This window comes from Perca fluviatilis, chromosome 11 (genome assembly GCF_010015445.1).
Source record: "Perca fluviatilis chromosome 11, GENO_Pfluv_1.0, whole genome shotgun sequence".
Classification (NCBI taxonomy): domain Eukaryota; kingdom Metazoa; phylum Chordata; class Actinopteri; order Perciformes; family Percidae; genus Perca; species Perca fluviatilis.
Window position 1 is genome coordinate 9,282,410 of NC_053122.1, and position 23,490 is coordinate 9,305,899.

The following is a 23,490-nucleotide window of genomic DNA, read 5'->3' on the forward strand; positions in this document are numbered from 1 at the left end:
TGAAATGTACTATGCAAATAAAGCTGCTTTGCCTTGCCTTGCCTTGTATATTATTATATTATATTATTATATATTGGACTACACATTGGGATTGGCCTGCAGGCTAACTCAAACAATAGCTTTCTTCTGTTTTCCCCACATTCAAAATGACTAAGCGAGGATATGTTTTTCTTCTTGCCTTTTGCCGTCAGTAGGCCAAAATGAAAGGTTTAAATGCAGTAAGGTGCTGAAGGCCACGCTACATGGTGTTCATGTCAGAGCAGAGCCGTAGACGAACCCAGAGGGGCTTTGGACCCAGCTGACATCTGCTGATCGGAGCCTGGCAGCTCCTGACAGCACCTCATTTCCTCTGGTTTACAAGGTGACAGTAAGAAACAAAAGCCTAAATAAACCGACTTAAAAGTTATGGACTTGAAGGTCTCTGAGGTTTCATTGTATAGAAACATATTAATAATTGAAAATTTGTTGGGGGAGGACAGCTATGACAGCTACAGTATGAGATACAGGGAGGAGCAGCAGCGATACATCAGTGACACTTGAGATGTAAGTATCCTCAACGCTCATTGACAAGGATCCTCAGCACTGTGTACTGTATACTGTGCTCTAGATCACTGTAGCAACATGAAATCAACTCTCTTCTCATAAGTAAGTAAGTAAGTAAGTAAGTAAAGTGTATCTATACAGCACCGTATAGATTCACAGATATAAATCACAAAGTGCTTCACAATAAAATGAAATACAGTAAATAAAAGACATGAGAAGAAAAAGGAAAAACATAAGTACATTAAATCAGACAGCCATAAAAACCCTTGTCTGACTGAAAGCCTATTTGAATAACAGTCTTTAAATGCTTTTGACAGATTCAATAAGGTTATTGACTGTAAGCTAAAGCAAGTATGGCAAGTAAACCCTAACTGCTGATGCCCAATCCTCTTGACTAACACTTCAAGAGGATGTGAGTTAAGAGTTATTTATAGTCATGAAGTGAGATAAAATATTTAGGCTTTTGAGAGAGAAAAAAAAGACTTACTTTTAAATGGAAAATGTTCTTTGTGTGGTGTATTTATCAACCATGTCGAGATAGAGAGGGGTTGATGAGATACTCAATCTTCTCCTTTTTTTCAGAATGCCAACTTTTCCATTATTTGCTGTATTTTAGATTACTTTACTGTCCATTCCCACTCAATTTTACTATCTACAAATTGAAAATGTGCAAAAAAAACTAAATGTAAGCATTTCTATAGCAGCAGCTCAAAATATTGAGGTATGGCCATTGATTTGATGATTGACAGCTGAACACAAGGCTGGCTGCCTTTTTCAGCACGTCTCATGCTCATACAGTACTGCACTACTTTTTGGTCTAACTTAGGCCTATGTTCTTAGTTCTGGCTGCAATTCTTTTGGGTAATAATTACATAATCACTGAGGTAATGGCTGAAATATGGGAGAGTTGATGCCTCTAAAAAGAGGTCTAATGAGACAAGTGCCCTCAGATGATCTAGGTGTTTTAAAGACAACTCTTGGTGAGCCCAAAACTAAAAACTCAAAAGGCAATGTTATGCTTTTTTACCATATGTGGCATAAAAATACTATTCTGTTCCGCTGCAAGTGTTCCCAATCAACATAACAGGCTGCTCAACTGTTATTACATCTTCATGCATCTAAACTTTGTACAAACCAATAGAACTTTATAATAACTTCGGGTGGACAACCCAGAGTTTAAAAAACCCACATCTTAGGCTGCATTTTGGCGAAATGTGTATAAAATTATGCACAAACCATCTACATTCAGAATATATTGTCGTTTGTATATAGAGATAGAGCATCTCAGAAACCCTAATAAATATTAAATGTTGCTCTTTGTCACACAAGGTAAACACTAGAATTATTTTTTTTTTTAATTCATTATTTTGTTTCCCTAATCTAAAACTAAACTCCTTTTAGCTGATAACCTCAGGTTTTATGCACCCCCTCTCTCACACTGGAAAGCTATAATGTCTAAAGGGCTGGCTGTTTTTACCCAGGAGTGGATTGCTGTGCTATGAATCTATAATGTAATCCCCCGACATGAAGAGACACACATCACTCAAATGCTACAGTACATTACTATTTCAACCCATCAGATATGTTGGAAAGCTCATGCATAGGAATCTAAGAACTGTATCAGGTATAGAGAGAGAAAGAAAATGAGAGAGAGAGAGAGACAGAGAGAGAGAGAGAGAGAGAGAGAGAGAGAGAGAGAAAGAGAGAGAGTGTGTGTGTGTGTGTATTTGTTTGCTTGTGCATGTGTTTTACAGTATATATATATATATATATATATATATATATATATATATATACTAATGCATGTTGACATGCATATGGTGCAGCACAGGCATAGTGTGTATATGTTTGAGGTGTGTGCTTGCATGTAGGGTTTATAGTTGTGTGTGTGCGTGTGTGTGTGCATGTGTGTGTATGTGTGTGTGTGCATGTGTGTGTGTGTGCGTGTGTGTGGAGTATTTAAGTCTATATGTGTGTTTGATTGGTTTAGTGCATATGTGCATGTGGTTTAGTGTGTGTGTGTGTGTGTGGAGTTTTATAGAGAGGAACAGTGTGTGGGGGAGGAGAATGTGCAAGTGAATTATGTCTTTTTCAGAGGGGAGGGGTGCATATATGTATGTGTGTATGTGGGGGAAGGGCGGAACGCCCACTGTATGTATGTTCACTAAGTATATGTGGGCTGGTTTGTGGCGTGTGTGTGTGTGTGTGTGTGTGTGTGTGTGTGTGTGTGTGAGGGGGAGAGTGAGAGAGTGTTTGAGAAGGCATGAAAAAGAGAAATTTTATGATATCTATTTGTGTGTGTATAAACTCAGCATTGTATCAGGTTATGTTTCCAAAATGCACGGGTTTTCGACTATTTAGAGTATAATTATGTGTATGTCTGCAGGTAGTTTAAGTGTGAGAGTGGATTTTTACATTTCATATGCATGTGTGAGCATCTGTTGAAGTGTACTGAATGTGTGTGTGTGTGTGTGTCTGTGTGTGCGTGTGTGTGGGTGGGTGGGAGGGAGAGAATCTCTTTGTTTATGTGCATTTGTGTATTTATTTCCAGATAATGGAAATGTGTTGTTCTGTCACTGAAGACCATCCAAACATCCATTCTACTTTGGCTACTGCGTATTAAATAGTCTCTCTTTCTCAAACAGTCTGTTTCATTGTTTTATCTGAAAAAGCAGATTTTACACACAATATGAATTTTGCTGGAAAAATCCCCTGCCTGAAGACCATATCCCAACATGAATCTATGTGATTATGTATGCAGAATAAAATAAAAATGTGTGAAACATAGTGTTCCTCTTTAAGGCATTAATACCAAGGGTGTGGTTATGCACCAAAAACAAGTTGTCCATACTGAGGCTATTTTGCAGCGCCACCGTGGCTCTGTCTGACGCTTAGCGTGACAATGTGATTGGTTTAAAGAAATGCCAATTAACCAGAGCACGGATTGCTGTGTGGACTAGCCAGACCCTCCTCTGCAGCGCTGTGAAGGAAGGTCTGGCAATGCAAGACTATAGATTAAACCCAAACCACAATCTTTTTCTAAATTTAACTAAGTTGTTTTGATGCTTGAACATAACCAAACGGCTACCATTTCACAATGTTAAAGACATGTTTAAAATCACGACCTTTATGCTTAAAAACCGCGACCGACGTTCTGTGGTTTAGATGTGAGGTCCTATTTCCACCACCACTAGGCCTATAGGTGCTATTTTATTTCATGTAAATTAATCTGTTGGGCTTGAAATCAAATGAGGTCTTGGATTGCTAAAGGAACTGTCGACAGGCAGGAAGATGTGGCTCAACAGAGGAACAGTGGAAATGCAGGAATGGAAAAAGATGCTAAAATATCATATATATAACTGAAACACAAGATAGCATGAGCAACAGCTGGATTAACTTGTTAGCCCCACACCCCTCCAGTTGTCTGTGTATATTGTACTCTGTTCCAAATCAAATACAGTGACTACAGCACATACATAGGCCTGTCCTACACTATAAGTTCACTGCAGTTTTACTACGATTTTTGTGGTACTGAATTATTTCTTCTTTATTTAAGTTGATGCAGAATGCATGCACAATACCAACGAAGACAATTGCAAACTTAAAACTACATTTGATTTTGCTGATTGTACTTGGGTGTTATTCATGGAATTGTACAAACATAATAATAAACATACATCTTTTTTTACCAATCCTTTCTTTTCTTTTTTTTTTGCTTCTATTGAATGCTGACTGTTAATTTATAAAACAATCACTCATCCCCTATTATTGAAATACCCATTCACTCACTCAAAGTTCAGTTTATTTAGGCCAAAGAAACACCTGGCTGGACCTTTTTTTGACACTCTCTCCACCTCTAGATGGAGCACATTCTGCCGTTCAGCTCAGCTCCTTTGGATCCTGTTTGTCAAGATTTACGCAAATAGATACGTCGATTACTTTCAAAATAAAATCGCTTGCCGAACAGGATTCTGCGACAATGGCCTAATTTTGGAACCACACACTGCTTAAATGTGTGATTGTAGTTACTGTAATGAGTTCGTGTACGGTTTGAATAAGTTCTGTTTGTTTTGTCCCTTTCAATGTCTTATTTTTCACACAGACATGTGACAGACTCTGCGCTTTTATTTTGTGATAAATTGCACGTCCGGTTTTGTTCGGCTGACTCTTGCTAACTTGACGCAGCAGCTCTTTGTATGACTGGTCCGCGAGGCATCTACGCACCGAGCACACGCGCGGCAGCAGCAGCAGCAGCATCGGAGGAAAATTAAAACACAGAGTCCCAACCAGGGACAGACAGGGTCCAACAACGTCCCATGTCCGAACCAAACACCGCCACCTACAACGTTAAAAGGAGGGATAACGACGCTTTTTAAAGTGCACTATTCCCGGTTGTTTTTAACGCCAGGTATTGAAGAAGTGTGTTCACTGGGAAGTTTACTAACGTTACTTACAGCAGCAGCATGAAAGCCGGTGTGGACAGGAGAGCATCAATCTAAACTTCACTGACTCCGTAAACTCGGTTTAGGTTTATTTCGCCGAACTATCTGCGTGAAACCTGCATTATTTTCCAAAAGAAGCTTGCTTTTTTGGACTGTGGTTGTTTCTCTGTTTGGTCGCTGAGGGACTCGCCAAAACATATAACTTTGTTAAAAAAATAAAAATAAAAATAAGGTTATCAGACATTCACAGAGATAAGAGAAGAAAGACGGAGAAGTGGATGTATATTGAGCCATGGATGTAACAGTTTACCCGCCTCCTCCTCAGTCTCTGGCCGCGTCAGACCACACCAGGCTTGGGCAACTCTCCTACCCTGACCCGGCCTTTGGTACCAACAAGGTAAGCAAGGAAAGAAGGAACCTGCATAGGCTACTTCTGTTTCCCATTGTCTAGAGATGCATTTTTTTGTGTGTGATTACTTTAGCTATCGCATCTCTCTGTGTATTCATGCTTCTTTCCCTGCCAATTAAGTGGTAATTAATTGCTTTATTATACATACTCCACTTATTAACGCAGCTATTGGAGGTAACTACACTCCAGTGTTACTCATTTATTTTGATCACATCCACTCACTGGATGATACAAAGGTTTTAATTTTTACTCCCAGTTGGTCGTCAGTGATGTAATGACACCTTTAATTAAAACTTCACCACTGGTAATTGAAAGGTAATTAAGTTTAAATATGAACCGCATTACAAGAGTTAGGGTTAGAATGAAATACATGGCAAGTAAAAGTGTGAAGAACATGTAGACATTGTTAGATTTGGTATGCTTAAAATAGTTAATATTTACTGAAGTTGCTTACAGTGCCTCTCATTTCTATTTAATGATACTTAGGGTTAATTGGTGTCTGGGAAGCTCTGCTGTCTTTCTTCCTCCGGAGCTAGGTCAAAGGTCTGGGTCAGATTCACGATAAATAGATAGATAGATAGATAGATAAATAGATAGATAGATAGATAGATAGATAGATAGATAGATAGATAGATAGATAGATAGATAGATAGATAGATAGATTTTCAGAGTTAGATGTCTGGGTACCTTAGGGCACACACAATACCAATGGGACCTGGCTCATATGACAGTGATTAATTGCTTAATTATTTAACTTGCTGCTGATGAGTGCAGCTATAAGGGTAAATCACAGATTATTAACCACTCTTCAATCTTAGCGCAGTAAAATGGAACACAGTCATTTGGTTGTTTGGTTGGAAAATGCAATTTCCTAATATTTAATATAGATAGATAAATAAAAATACATTTCTATTATGCGTACATAATGTTTTGAATTTGAACTTGAATTCACTAGTTTTACATGTCAAACTGTGGCAAGCTTAATTGACATGACATGCAAATATATTTGTAGGGATGTTACCCAAATTAGCATCACGTAATAAAGTAAAAAGCTTTGCTGACTGTATACAATTCATGCTCGAATTTATCATTTACATCATTTTAGCACCGTGGGACCCAAACTGAGCCAATTGTTACTAATGTTCGCTGCTGACCCAAGGGTTATTAACATTTACAGTACTTGGGGGACCACTTTCTTCTATTTTGCTGGCTGCTTTTAAATTATAATCTATCTCTGCCATGGAGTTAGTGGATCGAATGATGTCAGAATATACTGTCATCACTGAGTGGCTGGTGTACAATTTAATGATTGATTGCATTATCAACAGGCCGGTTTTCTGATCCTACACTGCCTTCTCACATTTATTAACTCACAGCATCACTACACTACGGAGGAGCTGCTTTTCCTCTGTTGAACTCCTCAGCAACAACAACGTGTTATTGTGTTTCCAAAAACTTTGCCTTAACCAGAGACGCTGGGTTAAAACCGTAGACTGTGAAAATAACGGACAAAGCTTCCGGGCCTGCAAAGTGAAGCCAATGCAGAAGTGCCTTAAACCTGTATTCTATCTAATATAGAAGTCTATGAGAAAATGACCCTACGTCTTGCTTGATTTAACATTTTCATAATGAGTTCATGGTCTCAATCACTACTTCAAGTCTTCTTCAATACAGCATGATTTTCATTTAGTAAATTATGGTCCCTTTTATTTTCAAATAGACGATAAACCAGGGGATTAGCAATGCTAACCATGACACTGTGTACAATAAAAATAGCCGTGAACTTGTTTTTGGGTGTCCATATTTTCATCTTAAACTTAACCCTCTCACTGTGTGTTTTCACTTCATCAAAGTTAATAGCTAGCTACCGCTAACTTTAACTGGTAACTTGGGGGAAAGTTTGCCGGTTTTCTGTTCTGCCGTACACGTTTATGAATGGCGCCAGTAGCTGGAGGAACACCCGTATCGCCAAACTCGAGGCTTCAAAAAGGCAGTCCACAGACCAATAGATGACGTCACGGATGCTACGTCCACTAATTTTACAGTCTATGGTTCAAACTCTGCTAGAGAGCGCCATCACTGTCCTGACTTTGGTTCCATATTAAGTAGGCTACTCATTTTATGCATGTTTGGGGTATGTAGTTTGCTTTTAAGTGTGCTGTTAATGTACACTCCTGTTTGTTACATGTGCAACTATCTCCATATACCTCCTTGAGTGGTCATTTCAGAATAAGAAAAGTCTGCTGTCTGCTTAACAGCTGTAACAAAACAAACATTGAGTGTGGACAGACAGCTCCAGAAAGATCTTGGATAACAAAAATTTAAATTTTGCCTTGTTTGGAAAAACATTTTGCTTTGTGATATGTAATTGCCAGTGACATTCTGAAACAGTTTGATTGATGTCTGACGGAGAACCAATTATGATTTCTTGGATACTATATTATTGAAAAAAAAAAAACAGTTATATAGTAGATACTTGGAATTGGGAGCGTCTGATTTCAGTTTTGTAGCTGACTGGACCTCTGACCTCAATAAGTGCTGATTGGGCATGAACGGTATATCACATCAATGTCTTTATGAGCTATAGTTATTTACTGTTTTTTATTTAACTCTCAGTTAAGGCTGTGCAATTAATCAAAATTTTAATTGTGATTACGATTTTGGCTCCTAATATTACAGATTAAGCGGAAGAAAATTATTATTTTGCACATTACGTTTTGCAAGTGAACTCATATTTTGTCTTGTATTCTGAAAGAAAAAAGGTAAATTTCACAGTTCAAGGTGTTTCCACTGTTGATTTGTTGAACTGTTTCATTGTTGTTTTTTTTAAGTACAGTCATTGCAACACCTTTCCAAAAGACAATGAGTAATGGTGTTAAATAATCGTGATTTCAATATTGACCAAAATAATCATGATTATGATTGTTTCCATAATCGAGCAGCCCTACTCTCAGTATTGTCTGTCGCGTTAAATGACTACACTCATTGTACTGTATACCATATCTGCTGCTTGGCAGAACAACAATTGCTTAGAAAAGCTCAGAATCTAACATAACATGTAAGAAATGTTGTGCATACAGAATCCTACAGTATTGCATTGTGTTGCTGTCAGTGAGTATATTTGTTTCAGAGAGAGGGAGGAGAGATAGAAGATAGACGCTGTGGATGTAGAGAGTGAGCGAGCTGTGTGGTGTGGTTGGGGGTAGGGACTGAAGAGAGAAGGAGAGAGAAGAGGGTTGTTGGGGGTAGGGATGTTGTAGAAGAGAGAGAGAGAGAGCAAGAGAGAGAGAGAGACGGAGAGAGAGAGAGAGAGAGTGGGGGTGGGGCCACTAAGGTTTGTACTATATTTCTCTCTCTGTGTCTTTTTGATTCACGGCTGTGTCAGCCTGATAGAAGAGATCATATTACTGTGTGGGGGAACAGAGAGAGAGAAAGGCATAGCAGAGGAAAGAGAGAGAGAGAGAGAGAGAGAGAGAGAGAGAGACAGGAAGTAGGAGAGTAGAGTACAGAAGAAACTAAATGAGAGAAAAAACAAAGAAGAGGAACAGAGAAGAGAGTGGTTGAGCGAAAAAGAGCGGAGTGAGCCTGTGTGTGTATGTCCTACAGATGTGTTTATGTAAAGACATAAAACCAGTGGTGGGCTACATTTTCTGAACAATTACCTCCGAAAAAGCTATAACTTCACAACAAATGCCTCGTTTCCATTGCATGGTCAGACTCGACGCAACTCACTTTTGGTATAGGCGCTTTTCTCTATTTCATTTTCCACTGTGGATACTACCCCCTCAGTGTAGGTGGGATTCTCAGCTGTTCGCCATTGGGATGCTGCTTGAAATTGCCGTGACAGTCGCTGGATTCTTTTGTTCAGTTTTGCAGGCTGACTTTTAAATTTGTGCCGAGCGAATAAAAAGTTGTGGCTGCTATTGACGGTGGCTTGGCTATTTAAAAAAAAAAAAAAAGGGCAGGTTTGTGCGGGATGTCCCATGTCGTGCTGGTGACAACGATTCTCTCCAATCAGTGGTTTGCAGTAGGGCTGCTCCCTCTTAGTCGATTAGTCGACTAATCGGTCGTTTTGGTCTTAGTCAACTTAGATTTCTTTAGTCGATTAGTCACGTTTGATGCTTTTTTTCATGCTGAATGACTTATTTCCAAGAAACGTACGAGCACATCTCTGGTGAGTGGATGAGTCTTTGCGGAGAAACTCAGATTTACAGATCTGTCGATTAAATCAACTAATCGATTAGTCGATACAATTGAATGAGTGTTAATCGACTAAGAATTTCTTTAATCGAGCACAGGTCTAGTTTGCAGTGATTACCTCCACCTTCAAGTATCGGCTTAGCTTGCCTGGAACATTGACTGAGTGATGGTGGTACCAAAAGAAGTACCAAGTACCAGGTGCTATCCACAACTTTTGCTAGAAAACTAAAAAAAGAGTTTAGAATAGCCGTGCCGTAACATGCAGTTGAAATGCGGAAATAGTGTGGCCTTGATTTGGAGCTATAATAGATACGCTAATGTTGATACATTAGATATACATTAGCCGTTACCATGCTCATCCTCCGCACACACTCAAATATATATAGTATTGCATTGCTATAATTAGGGCTGGGTATCGTGATACGATACAGTGAATTCGATACCGGTTCCAGAGCCATACTTTTTTTGTTTTTAAACTTTAGACTTAAAACATTACACATTACGGTACAATTTTTTATTTTTATTTTTCTCCTCCTTTACACCTTTGTGATGCACACTGTAGTCAAGCCTTTCAAAATACAAACACACACACACACACACACACACGAGCCCCGTCTCTTTGCGTAACAGAGAGTTTTTCCTGCATGCCTCTATGACGTGTAACGTTAGACAGCCAATCATTATAGTATTACAGTATTATTAGATCTTGGTACAAGCATGCTTATTGGCTCACTGACTCAGATTAGATTTACTCATTAGGTATTGAAATTTGGTTTTGAATGACATTTTTTTGATACTCAATACTACGGAGGCAATTCGGTCGGTGCCTAAAAGTATCAAAGTTCGGTACCCAGCCCTAGCTATAATACCTTGTACTATTGCCTAGTTTACTGCATCTGAAGGAAGCTTTAAGAAAGAGTAATACACCGTATTCAATCACTAAAGAAATTACATTATATACTACTAAAGTTCCACTTTTATGTGGTTATGACTCTAAGCTGAGCCTCCCAGACCAGACCCAGACAAAAACGTCATAGTCTAATCATAGTCTGAAGATGCTGGTAAACATGGGGGCAGTTTTGTCAGGCGACCACATGCTGTGTTTAATAAGCTGTGCAAATCTACAAATTATTATCAATGTTGTTCCATTGAAGCAGTTGGTTATTCAAAACATATATGCTATATATATATATATTTCTATAAAACTTTCTTTTTTTTTTGCCTAATGAATCTCTTAGTGATCTTTTAACATGTATGCAATCTTAAAATCATGAATAAAGTGTCAGACTCAGTGTTGTGATGCACATGCACAGTTAAGTCACATAGAGGGCTGGTTGGATGAACTGAAGTGAGTGAGCCCCGCTGAGCTCTGATTGGACGACAGTGCTCATAATGACTCTTCACAGATGTGAATAGGAGCAATTCATTTGATACAGAAGTTAATTGATTGTAACATTGCAATATCATGAGGTGACTTTAGCATCTGTATGAAATTACGCAAGTATTTTAGGTGGAACAGTTTAAATACATAACTATTGAATTAAACCTTGTGAAAGAAAGAACAGAAAGCAAAAAGAAGAGAGGTGAGATGAATCAGGGAGTGTAGTTGAGGAAGGGAAATGTGCAAGAGGGACAGCGAGAGAGCTAGAGAGAGAGAGAGAGAGAGAGAGAGCGAGAGAAAGAGAAAGAGGGCCTAATGTAAACATGATGATTGTGAAAGCTGGGAGAGGTATTTCTAAAGCAAATAGAGAGGAAGAGGGAGCAGAGAGGAACAAAGTAGGCCTTAGTAAAGAACAAGAAAATATAGATTGAAGGAGAGCAGCAGGAAAGTAGTCAGGGGACAGGATGAGATTTAGAAAAATGTACTCAAAACTTGGTAGAGGCGTTACAGCAGGTCTAAAGGACAGTCACACAGTCATCTGAAGTCACGATTTCTTTTCAAATAATGCAAATAATTGTATTAGTTCAGCAGCATGGGGTTTAGATATGTGCATGGCTCTGTAGATGACATGATGTTGGTTTCAGCTGTTTCAGTGTCCCACTGTCCCACTGAAGTTTGGCGCTGTTCATTTTCCATGGGACACTAGTGAATCGCCTCTTAAAGTGTTATGGGATGGCAGGCAGGATGTGGGACTACTTAGCAACACAACAAAGGTAGGGGTTGAAAGTAAGGAAACCTTAACTTCATGCACTTCATTCAGTATTTACCTGCCATCTCCATAGTTACATTAGCCTGGCTCCGCCCTCCTACGTACTTCTGCTCAATTTTAATTTCCCTTCAGTACTCCGTCTGGTTTTGCGGTATATTCTTGTTTTTTTTTCCAATCAGCGAACAGAGGGAGTGGCTGAGAATTATGATGCTGAGGTCCTGCGCTTGTTTGAGTTGTAGTTCCGTAATGGCGGCGGAGAAAGATGCGAGCGAAGCCATTCGGTCTGTTGTGGCAACACTGCCGAATATCCAGAAGTTAAAGCCCGAGCAACAACAATCTTTGCTGAGTTGTGTTGGTGGCCATGATGGCGTGGCCCTCCTCCACCACAGGGTTCAGGAAAAGTTTGATTTTCCAGCTCGCTCCGTTAGTGGTGAAGGAGTTGGCTAAGGCGAACGCTAGCCATGCTAAGCCGATGTCACGACCAAACGTCAGCGATTGGTTATGGCAGATCCAGAGTGGCTCTGGGCAGATCCAATAGTTTTAAACTTCAACAGAGGACCCGCCTTCATGGAAGCTAACACTTGTCAATGGAGAGTGTCCAGACTCTCTGTACAAATGAAATGTACCAGAGTCTGGTAGGACCAGGCTATAGTTACATGACGAAAACTGACAAAGGGAAATGTAATGCAATGGTGTGACAGGAAGTTTAGTCTACCCTAACAGGAGAAGATTATTATACGCATTTGTCACAGAAGATATTTATACATAAAATGATGGCTAATTGCTATTTAGCTGCATCAGTTTCAGAGTCCTGCTATTGTTCACGCTGGTAAACAGTGCTGCTTGAGAAAGTCAGTTTCGCGGCACTGTTTAGACGCGCGTAAACACATCTGGGATTGTGTGTGTGTGTGTGTGTGTGTGTCAAACTCCGACAAACAGCAGAGGACAGAGCAGGGCGCCCGTAAATTACACCAAAACACAGTAGAGACTCAGCCTAATTTTTTATTATTATAGTACCAGCTCTACTCGGCTCGGCTCGATTCGGCCGCGGTGCCCTGTACTCCTTTTTCCATTGCAGATTTAGTACCGCCTCATGTGTGAGGCGAGCGCGGCTGGTCGTCATAGCGCCGCCGCAGGAAACTGCCGTGACCTAACGCGACACACACACACAGAGCGTCGAAGGTGTGTTGTTGTTGCCACAGCCAGAAGACACATTTTGTTTCAAAAGAAGCTGGAGGCAGCAAAAAAAAAAAAAAACACCTGCTGGCTAAACTATTTAAAAACGGCGGGTTTGTTCACTACACCCTGTCTGTCGCTAGCAATGATGACGCAGTGGTTAGTGACGATTCTCTCCGACCAATCAGTAGTCTGCAGGTTTTCACGTCACCTTTTGGTATCGCCTCAGCTCGCTTGGAACCTCGATGGAGGTGATACTAAAAAAAAAAGTACCTGTTGGCAGGTACCAGGGACTTTTTTTCATAATGGAAAACCAAAAGAGGAGAGTAGAGTCGAGGCGAGTCGAGCAGGTAAAATGTAATGGAGAAACACCATTGCTCAGTTCAAAATAGTCGAAAAAGAAAAATAATAGAAAAGAAACGTCCTATTGAAGCCTCTGCCCATTCCTTAGCCGTCGTTGGAAACACTCCTGAAACACTGCTGCTGTTCATATAGCGTTTTCTATAAACCCCGCCTCCACCCCAGCATCCACTGTAAGCTCTGATTCTACGTCACCTTGGATGATTATAATTAAACTTGGGGTTTAGTACCTGCGGGCTACACTCAGTGTTCATGTAATAATAAATCTGCCCCACACTGTCATTTGGCTGACTGCTTACTGTATATTATGATCACTGGCAAGTAGCCATGGCTTTAACAGGATGATCCGCTCGTGTATGAAAAATAATGCACCCTACAATAAACCCTCACAGCAATACTACCATTTTTAAAGAACAATTTTTGTCAGTCAGGATTACAAAAATGTATGACAATGGATTTTTCTGTATATTTAAAATGGCCTGTAAATGTATCAACGACGCAATCAGCTTGTCTGCTTGAACGCTTCTCCTGATGCTATATCTGCAGATCGCGATTTCGATTTTCGAATGTAATGGAGATTTTTTTATTTTGTATGTTATTTATTACTTGTGTTCAAAAGATTGTGAAAGTGCACTACAGCAGTGGATCTTGTTTTTGTTTATTATTTAATACTATTTAAACATTTGAATAGATCTGTTATATTATTTATTTTAAGGGGAATTCAAAAAGGGGAAGGACATTTTGACAGTTCAAGGTGTTTTCACTGTTGATTTGTTTAACTCTTTCAGTGTTTTTTAAGTTCAATAAATGCCACATCTTTCCAAAAGTCAACGAGTAATCGTGGTCAATAATCGTGATTTCAATATCGACCAAACTTGTTGTGATTATGTTTTTTTTCCATAATCGAGCAGCCCTACTCTCAGCTATTTAAAAAAGATATGAAGTAGCCTCCATCAATAGGATCTTATCTTATCCTTTGGCCCCTTCCTGGTGTTTTTTTCTCTCTGTATCACGTACTCCCATTGTCCCCTCCTACAGTTTTCTAACCAGCCAAAGTGTCGGCATCTCATCTAATTATCTATCGGAACACAACCAGTCAATCTGTTTGTCCGTCTGTCCATGTTGGCTGAACAACTAGCCAGCCCCCCCCAACACACACACACACACACTCTCCCCTCCCCTTAAGCTTGCTGATGATTGGGTGACTTTCAGCACTGTTCCTTGTTTTTCGGTGTATCTGAAAGCGTTTCAGTTGGTTGAATCATGGGGACGGAGCGATGAGGGACTCCTGGTTGGTGGAGGGATGCCAAATGGAACAGATGGGCGGAGATAGAGCGCTGTCAGGAGAGACTAATTATCAGGATTTCGTTTCCAAAACAAACATATTGCAATCAAATCACATACTGCAATCATTGCTGCATTGTTCTCTGTTTGTGTGTGTGTGTATGTATGTGTACTGTATTAGTAACAATAACTTGGATCAATTAACTTGTGGTGGAAGAGATTGGATCAGTTCCTGAGGAATTATTCAGGAGTTGTTGCGGCCCATTTTTCTTTAGCACTCCGCTTTTGGTCACGATCATAAAATGATAAGAGGTGGTGTAATGCTAATTACTGTGGCTAGATTCAAATAAATAAGTCACATTTGAAAAGCCCCCAATATAATCCTACCTGTTCTGCTCCGCTTGTGGGCATTTTCAGTCACAAAAATGTTACTCAAGAGTAAAAAGAAGAACTTTGTCGTATTAGGGGGACCAGAAACACTTTAAACTGTGGTTTGACATGAAGTTAGAAGCTAAAAAACCTCTTGCTTACGCAGTCCAGTCCTTAAGCGCACTCCATCACCAAGTACTTGTCAAATAGCTTCTGAACCCTCCTCCCTCCACACCTTTTAGACGTCAGAATTTCGGGGACTGTCTGTAATTTTGCGAAACCAGCAATCCCATATCCACACCCACTTCACTCATTGATTGGCTCGCTGTGAGGTAGAGGGTGACACGTGTTCGAGTGGATTTTCACTCCTGTCCCATCCAACTCCCGTTCCTGTGAAAATAGGATTTCTTCTTATTAGAACTGCATCTAAAAACTGACCTATTGTTATTACGATTCCCGTCTCGCCCGCTCTCGTCTCAGTCACATGATGCAAATTAAAGTGGACTTCCATCCCGCTGGAATCCTACAGGAATCCCGATACCCACAGAATTCCCCCAAAAATGTCAGCCTCTGCTGTGCGTTGGTGAGAAAGTAAGCAGGGTTTGACCTACTCTCTCTAGCTTTCTTTTTTTTGCTCATTAAATTTTTTGCTCATCACATCCCCATATGTAATTATTAATCACGTCTCCCCCCTCTATGACAGTCACAGTTATACCCTCTTATACTTTTGGCAAAGGTAGCAAAGTTGAAGTAAACCAATCGACCTCAGCTTAGTACTTTTTCTAAAACAAATTCACTAGAATATAAAGGAAATCCTCATTATTCAGTGGTGGATAGAACATATTTCAGAAACCCCAAAGACACACGGAGAGCCATTCAGATCAGGCATAGTTCACAAATATTTGAATGAAAACCCTGTCTGTCTTAAGTTAAAGCATTCTTGGGCACTTGTAAGAGATACACACAAAAAGTGTTACCACACACACACACACACACACACACACACACCACACACCACAATCCACACTACTCAGGGTAGACACAGTTTAACCAATAAAACTTATATTGTTTATATTGTTGTCATGGTGACACAGATAAGACAGATAAACAGTTGCTGAGCTGAACTACCACAGCTGTGTGAATCTCTTTTTTTTTTTTTTTTTTTTTTTTTTTTTTTTTTTTTTTTTTTTCTCTTTTTTTCCTTTTTTTTTCTCTCTCTCTCTCTCTCTCTCTCTCTCTCTCTCTCTCTCTCTCTCTCTCTCTCTCTCTCTCACAAACACACACACACACACAGTTGCCCATTAGTCTTCCTCTCTCTTTCTCCATCTATCTCTCACTCTACAGACTTGATTTATGTTCCCTGAGGCCGTTTAGAACAGTCTAGCCAAATAGTTTCAAATGCCACCCAAACCCAAAAGTGATAAAAATGGTCTCCAGCAATTTAACTGTCTTTTTTGACACATTTACACAAAGATAGCCTCACAACCCAATTTCTATCCAACACTCTGTGTGTATGCTATTATTCTGTCTGAGTTAAAGTTGAATCAGATTCACCATTTTACGCTTTAAAATCAATTCCTTTCAACAGTGAGGTCAGATGAGTGCTCTCTTTTCATTTTTTTTCAGTATCTCACCTCAGTGTCAGAATTCTTTCACTTAATAAAAAGATTTTGGGTCTGAAGAAAAAGGTGTAAAATCACACTCATCTAGTTCACATCTGACCCCCGAAACTCACTTTCTCTCTTTACCTGTTTCTCCATCTCCTTATCTTATCCTTTACATTTAATTCCTCCCAATCTCTCCCTCTTTCTCTTCCTCACGCTGCTCCCTTTTTCCTCAATACACTCTATTTCTCTCTTTTCCTTTGTCCTTGTCTGTCATCCTAATAGTCTCTCTCTCTCCCCCTTTCTCCCCCTTCCTCCGACCCTGACCCACTTAGCTGGCTGCTTGTTATTCAAACCATTGCTTTACACACACACACACACACACACACACACACACACACACACACACACACACACACACACACACACACACACACACAGCAGCAGCAGAGATGAGAGAGTGAGAGACAGAGGCATAAAGGGGAGAGAGAGAGAGAGAAAGAGAGAGAAAGAGAGAGAGAGAGAGAGAGAGAGAGAGAGAGAGAGAGAGTAATTTGATTTGACTACAAATCTTGCTATCCTCTTTAGTTCTCTCACTGGCAACACACGCACACGACACGTTACAGCATGATTATTTTCATTGTTGACTAGTCTGCCGAATATTTTATCAAATTAATTGATTAGTCATTCAATTTACTGTCATATGACAAAGAAAAGTAGCAAATCTTGACAAGAAGCTGACACCAGAGAACGTTTGGCAGTTATATTTATTATATATAATATTATTATTAGTCAATAATTTTTTTGACCTACTGAACTGAGCCTGGCTGTGACTTAGATGATCTTATTTCTCTGTGATGGAAAATATGACAGCAGTGTTTTTGGGTGTTAACAGCATATTCAAATTTACAAGGTGGTAAAAACAGTAAATATTACAAAAATTGTTTTTTTTAGAAACCACCTCATCTGTTTAACAAACGCCAACCCAAAGAAGATCACAGGATATGAAACAGGCACGCATCGCGCTAGAGCCCATGCAGCATTACACATGTCCAAACTGTAGGAGAAAAGCCAGAAAGTGCCCTGCTAACTGCTGATGGTGGCTCACAGACTGGTTCTCTTACAACATGCTCCCCATATCTGACACTATGATTGAGTTTTTTTTTGTTTGTGATGAGTACATATTTGTGTGTGCATTATACTGTATATTTTAGATGAACATAACTTTTTAAAAATACCTACAATACTCCAGACACATAGTTGAGAACTATATTTTGTGTTCTACTTATATTGACACTGGTGATGGATCCAAGAGTGTTGTGGCAAGATAACCTGCATTACTGTTTGCTGTACACCAGGGCTGCAACTGACAACTATTTTAAAATTTTAAATGTGGATTCAATTTTCTTCAATTTATTGTTTTGAAATGTAAGAAAATAGTGAAAAATGTTAGAATTTCCCACAGCTCAAGAAGGTGATTCCAATTTCTTTTATCTGACCGAAAAAAACTCATATATATAGATTAATTATTGAATTAACTAATCGTGCAGCTCTACTGTAAACTTCAGTGGTCAGTGTCGTCTTCCAGTAGGAATCAGAACAACCGTTGGACGCATGGCAACGTAACATCTTGGTGAAAGTATTTTTAAATGGATTTTGCTCCTAAAAAAAATATGACATGTATAACTAAACCGGACTTGAACCATTTGCTATATGGCAAACCAGCTATGACTCACATAATCAGCTACACAAACCAGTGGTGTTTCACAGCACATCAAAACTGATGCAACGTTTTGCCATCAAGCATTATTGTCGTTAATGGGCAAGCCTCTAAACGTTCAAGACAGTTTTGGTTGAAACTGCACGATCCCAATCTCAATCTCAATTGCATCCCGAATTTCGAGTGTTGTGAGTCCAGTCATAAATGAAGCTTACATCCGCTGAGATCCCTCCTCTGTTTGTCCGTCTGTCCCTCCCAGGACTGATGAAGAGTGTAATAGGTTCCAGTCTGCCTCTCACACTGAGCGCTTGCTGAAAACAAATCATCACTCTCTCTCTCTCTTATGGCTTTTTTCTCTGTCCTCTGTCCCTCTTATCTCTTCTCTTCTGATAGTTCTTACTGTAGCTCGAGAGCTGTATTTGTCCAGGGGATAGCAGCAACACATTAGCCACTTAGCTTACCATCTACAAATGACTCTATTTTGTAGCCTGATTCAGTTTAAGTTAACATTTGTTAGCATATTTGGCAATATGTATCAATGTCAAATAGCTTTAAAAAAGAATTTTGCGTGTTATCATTTTCTTTCTTTTTTATTTACAGTTATTGATGCTTCAGGCTGACGTTAGAGATATAAACTTAGGCAGGTTAAGCTGGTGTAGGTAAGGGTAGGGGCAGGTGGTCACACTGAAATGTGCTGGTGTGAGGGATAATACATACTGTAGGGCTAAATGGATGCATGTAGCACATAAGGTGGCAGCTATGATATCTGAATCTATCAGCTGTCTCCAAACAGTGACCGGTAGTGCGACAGGTAGCGGATCCGTTGGGATGATGTGTATTACATGTAAGGTGAAACAAGTTACTTTCAAGCAGGCAACACTATAAACATGTTAAACTGCTGTATTTTAGGATACATGTAACCTATATGTAGCCTTTAAAGGTATAATACAGGACTGAAACCCAGAGAGGAAGGTTGAAGATCAGGCATACAGACGAGACAGAGAGGTTCAAATCTCCTCCTCCGCTCTCACCATTCCTCTTACTGCTCTTATTGTTTCATATGTGTATATGGTCCATGTAAAGCATCAAAATATAACAGTTAATTCTATAAGCCACACTGAGTGTGTACTATGTCCGTCGCAACACTGTTTTAGCTTTCTGTTGACTCTGTAAACCGATACCTCATTTGCATAATACCCAACAGCTGGCGAAGGGATAGGGCAGTTACACCTGTCTGTCCACCTGTGTTTGTATTTGTGTGTGTGTGTGTGTGTGTGTGTGTGTGTGTGTGTGTCTGTGTGTCTGTGTGTCTGTGTGTGTGTCTGTGTACACGGCAGTGCTTTGCTTCTACCCACCTGTTCAAATTTTCTTCTATGTGTTTTTCAACCAAGACAATGATTGTGTACCTTGGATACCATGAGTTATTTGAATATGTTTGCTGGTTTGGTTTCCTGGTGTGGGATGTATGGTTTGATCAGAAATAAAGGGCATACTGTATATATATATATATATATATATATATATATATATATATATATATATATATGGTTTCTGCAGCTGATACTACAGTTTTCAGATTGAAGTTACCAATAGCAGTGCCGGAGTTCATCACCTTTAATTTGACTATTGCTATAACAATTAGTTTAGCTTAGTTTAGAAAAGTTATTGCCCTCGGAGAGGCAATTAGTAGAACAGCAAATACACATAGACAGGTCACAAATAAACTACACAGAACTAACGGCAACAACCCGCTGTCATCCCAGCATCCTGAAAGGGGATTAAAAGGTGTTTCAAACTAATGGTAGTCTAGAAAAGAGACAGTGGTTTGCATGAACAAGAGGTCTGTGTTAACTTTATCTCCACTTCAGATTCAATGTAGAACATATGCAATAGTAGAACAGCTGCTATGTTTTGTCGATTAATCATTCGCTTGATCGACAGAGAAGTAACCAGCAACTATTTTGGTAATCGATTGTAAAACCCAGAGAGGGGTTTCACAGTCCCTTATAGATAAAGAGATGCCAGTGATGCCCACTGGTATCTCTTTATCTAAAAGGCTCTTATTGGGAAACTACCACAGTATCAGAAGTTCTCTGTTACTCACAGGGACATTATCAGACTCGTTCTGCTCATGTTCCACGAGCTCTGAACTTGGACAAACTGCTTTTAACTTTAGTGCGTCTGACTCCTGGAACAAATTACAGCGCTTTCTTAAAATGACGTCACATGTGCCTTTTGTACAATTTAGGAATAAACTTGAAAACTTCTACTTGTACTTGCTTTACATAATTTTCTCTTCAATTCAGAAAGTTGTATTGTCTTTTTATCTTTCTTATGATGGTGTATTCTCTTCTCTGTTGTTGTTTTGTTGTTGTCTTCGTAATTACTCAATGCCATTGTAAATGAGGGTCGCCCCTCAATGATCTTTCAAGTTTAAATAAAGGTTGAATGAAGCAGAGATAAGTACTCAATAGTTTCACCTTCTTAAATATGAAGATGTAATGCTCTTTTTTTTGCCATGATAGTAAACTGAATATCGTTTTGGGCTGTTGGTTTGATAGTTCAAGCAATTTTGTAGGACCATCGTCATGGGCTGTTGGATAACAGTATCTTTCACTATTTTCTGACATTTCACAATCCAAATGATTCATTGATAATTTGAGACAATAATTGGCTAACTAATCAAATATGAAAGCACTTATTAGTTGCAGCTCCAAACATATGTGTCTGCATTTGGATGTAATAGGACTCATTAGTTGTTGTACATTTTCATATATTTCATCACTGTGCTTTAGGTCGTAAGTAACAATTAATTTCTTGATGAATTATTTTGTTAATCAGTTGTCTCTGTATGTCAAAACATCATGCCAAATAATCAGCACCAGTTATCAGCCCAAAGTAATGTCTTGAAATTGCTCATATGAGATAATTCAGTAGCCTAATCTTTTCAGCATAACTTGAATGTTGCCCAGCCTGAATGGGATGTGTGTTTCAATGTTAAGCTAGGTCTTCACACACTGGGCTTCTCCCTGACTCACACAGTGAGAGAAATGGAGAGGAGACAACACTTTTGACTGGAGATGGGTCATTATGACGAGCTCCCTTTTATAGTACAAGTACAGTATACGCGTTGACCACAAAGCTAAAAACATCTTGCATTAGCCTGTTTCAACATAGCAAAGCTAGTGTTTGAAAGAGAACTGTGCCAAAAGCAATGTGTTTCTAAGATTGTATGTGTGTGAAAACAAACTTGCAAAAATTAGAAACACTGAAATGATCTCTTCTTCATACTCGGGGCTAAAACGTGGACTAAGACTACTGACATTTCTTTAGAGTTAGCAGCTTTTAAAGGCAGACTGACCAGCTACAAGCAGTGTATTCAGTGGTAGGAAACATCTACCATACATTATTGTCTTTAAGTGAAGACTTAATTTAATAAATTAAAATTAATGATTAACTAAAATGTGTTTCCTGACAGTATATATTGTAACAGTGCACAAAAAGTAACCTTTATCATATCAGAAACGGGCTGCTCAAAGTGAACATGTGATATGGTGATATCAGAAGCTGTCTTGTGGGTACCTATGGCATGCACAGGGACATTCAAACTTTTTTATCAACTGCTGTCTGTCTGTAGTTTAGTGTAATGTATATTGTCATAGTATACAGTTTATTCTGATAGTATACAAGACCGCAAGATCATTTCCTGTAATGGACAGGAAATGATGTTAACGGGAAATTATGTATCATGTCCACTGATTGGTGTCAATCACACTTTAATTTTGGTCATTTAACAATACTGTATCAACAACAGCACAATCAAAAAATAGGATTTACTGTAATATATATATATACTGACAATTTGAGTATTCTTGATTGGGGAACTTTTCCAGCGTGAACGAACTACATATTCCAAACCTGCTTTAAAAAAACAAATGTAGGCATATAAGTATATTTTTTTAGGATGTGTACATTTTGTACACTAATACACATATGTTTGTATAATTTAATCTATAGTTTAATGTATTTTATAGTAGATAGTGTATTGATCACCACTGGATGACTTGAGACTTGTGAGTACTTATTTATTTGCCTGTCATCCCATGTGGACAAGGTAAACTGTGAGGTTCTCTCTGTGATTTTGAGCTGGAATTTGCTTTGCTGCACAATATCCTTCAATCTAATCAGTTATGCCATTATCCTGTTTGGGGGGGGGGGATTGGTTTATGGAGTGGTAAATGGGAAGGGTTTTAGAGGAAAAGCAAGAACTTAACCTGGCTACTAAGCAAATGTGGATCCTGATGTCTGAGATTCTATTGATTCTGTTAATCTTGAATTGTTTGCTTTATAGGCGGTTACCATAAAATGACCTTATTTCAGCCTATGTGTGATGGAGATGGACAAAAAGTCTGTTCACAAGAGACATTGTTTCTGGAAATGAGAGCCAGACCTTTAACAGCCACTTATCACTTAGGTCACAAACAGGGTTTTCAATATCTCAAAAGAGATGGCATACAGATAGTGGACTAATAGTTCATACTGGCTGCTACCCTGTAATCTGTTACCTCCATCTTCACTTCGCCTTGTCTCCTTGCTGGCTGTTTGCTGTGTGTGATTATAGTATGTTGACATTGTTGCTCTTGCGTTTTTGTTCTCTCCAGCTGGATGGGGACACCATGTTCCTGGGTATGCCAGAAGCAGGCCTTGACTTTGCCTCAACTAATCAGGTTAGTGTGTGTGTGTGTGTGTGTATGTGTGTGTTAAGCTATTTTCTAAATGGAACTAATTACATTTAAAGGTGTTGAAACATTTCCCAACTGAATTGGATGTGCTTCACACGCGCAGATATTACTCTTTGCGCACCAATTCAACAATTGAGAGTTGTACAGGCAGCTGCGAGTGTGAAAACAAAACATAGGGAGAGGGAAAGAATTGCACCTGGCGTTTAGGGCTGTCCCAAATGATTATTTTTTAAACGATTAATCTAGCGATTATATTATTTTAGGTACAGTTAAGGTGCCCCTAGAACCCGCGTATCCAACAGTAGTTCCGCATTACATTAGTTCCACATTACATTAATTAATTTGCACGCAAGTTTTATTTATTTATTTTATTTTATGTAGTGATGCAATCGACGAATCGTCCCAGCCCTACTGTGCGTATCAAACGAAGCAGCACGCCGCACACGCACAGAGCAACCACCATGCACCCGCGAGTGTCTGCTATGCAAGCA

General features: G+C 39.2%; 1 protein-coding gene across 1 annotated transcript in view; it reads left to right on the forward strand.

The window, feature by feature from the left end:
• The first annotated feature begins 4,743 nt into the window (after window positions 1-4,743).
• tox (thymocyte selection-associated high mobility group box) overlaps window positions 4,744-23,490 on the forward strand; it is a 52,466-nt gene continuing 33,719 nt past the window's right edge. The window contains exons 1-2 of the mRNA XM_039816590.1: window positions 4,744-5,382; window positions 22,919-22,984. Of these exons, the coding sequence (XP_039672524.1) occupies window positions 5,278-5,382; window positions 22,919-22,984 (171 nt within the window). The 5' untranslated portion in view covers window positions 4,744-5,277. The remainder of the gene's footprint in view (window positions 5,383-22,918; window positions 22,985-23,490) is intronic.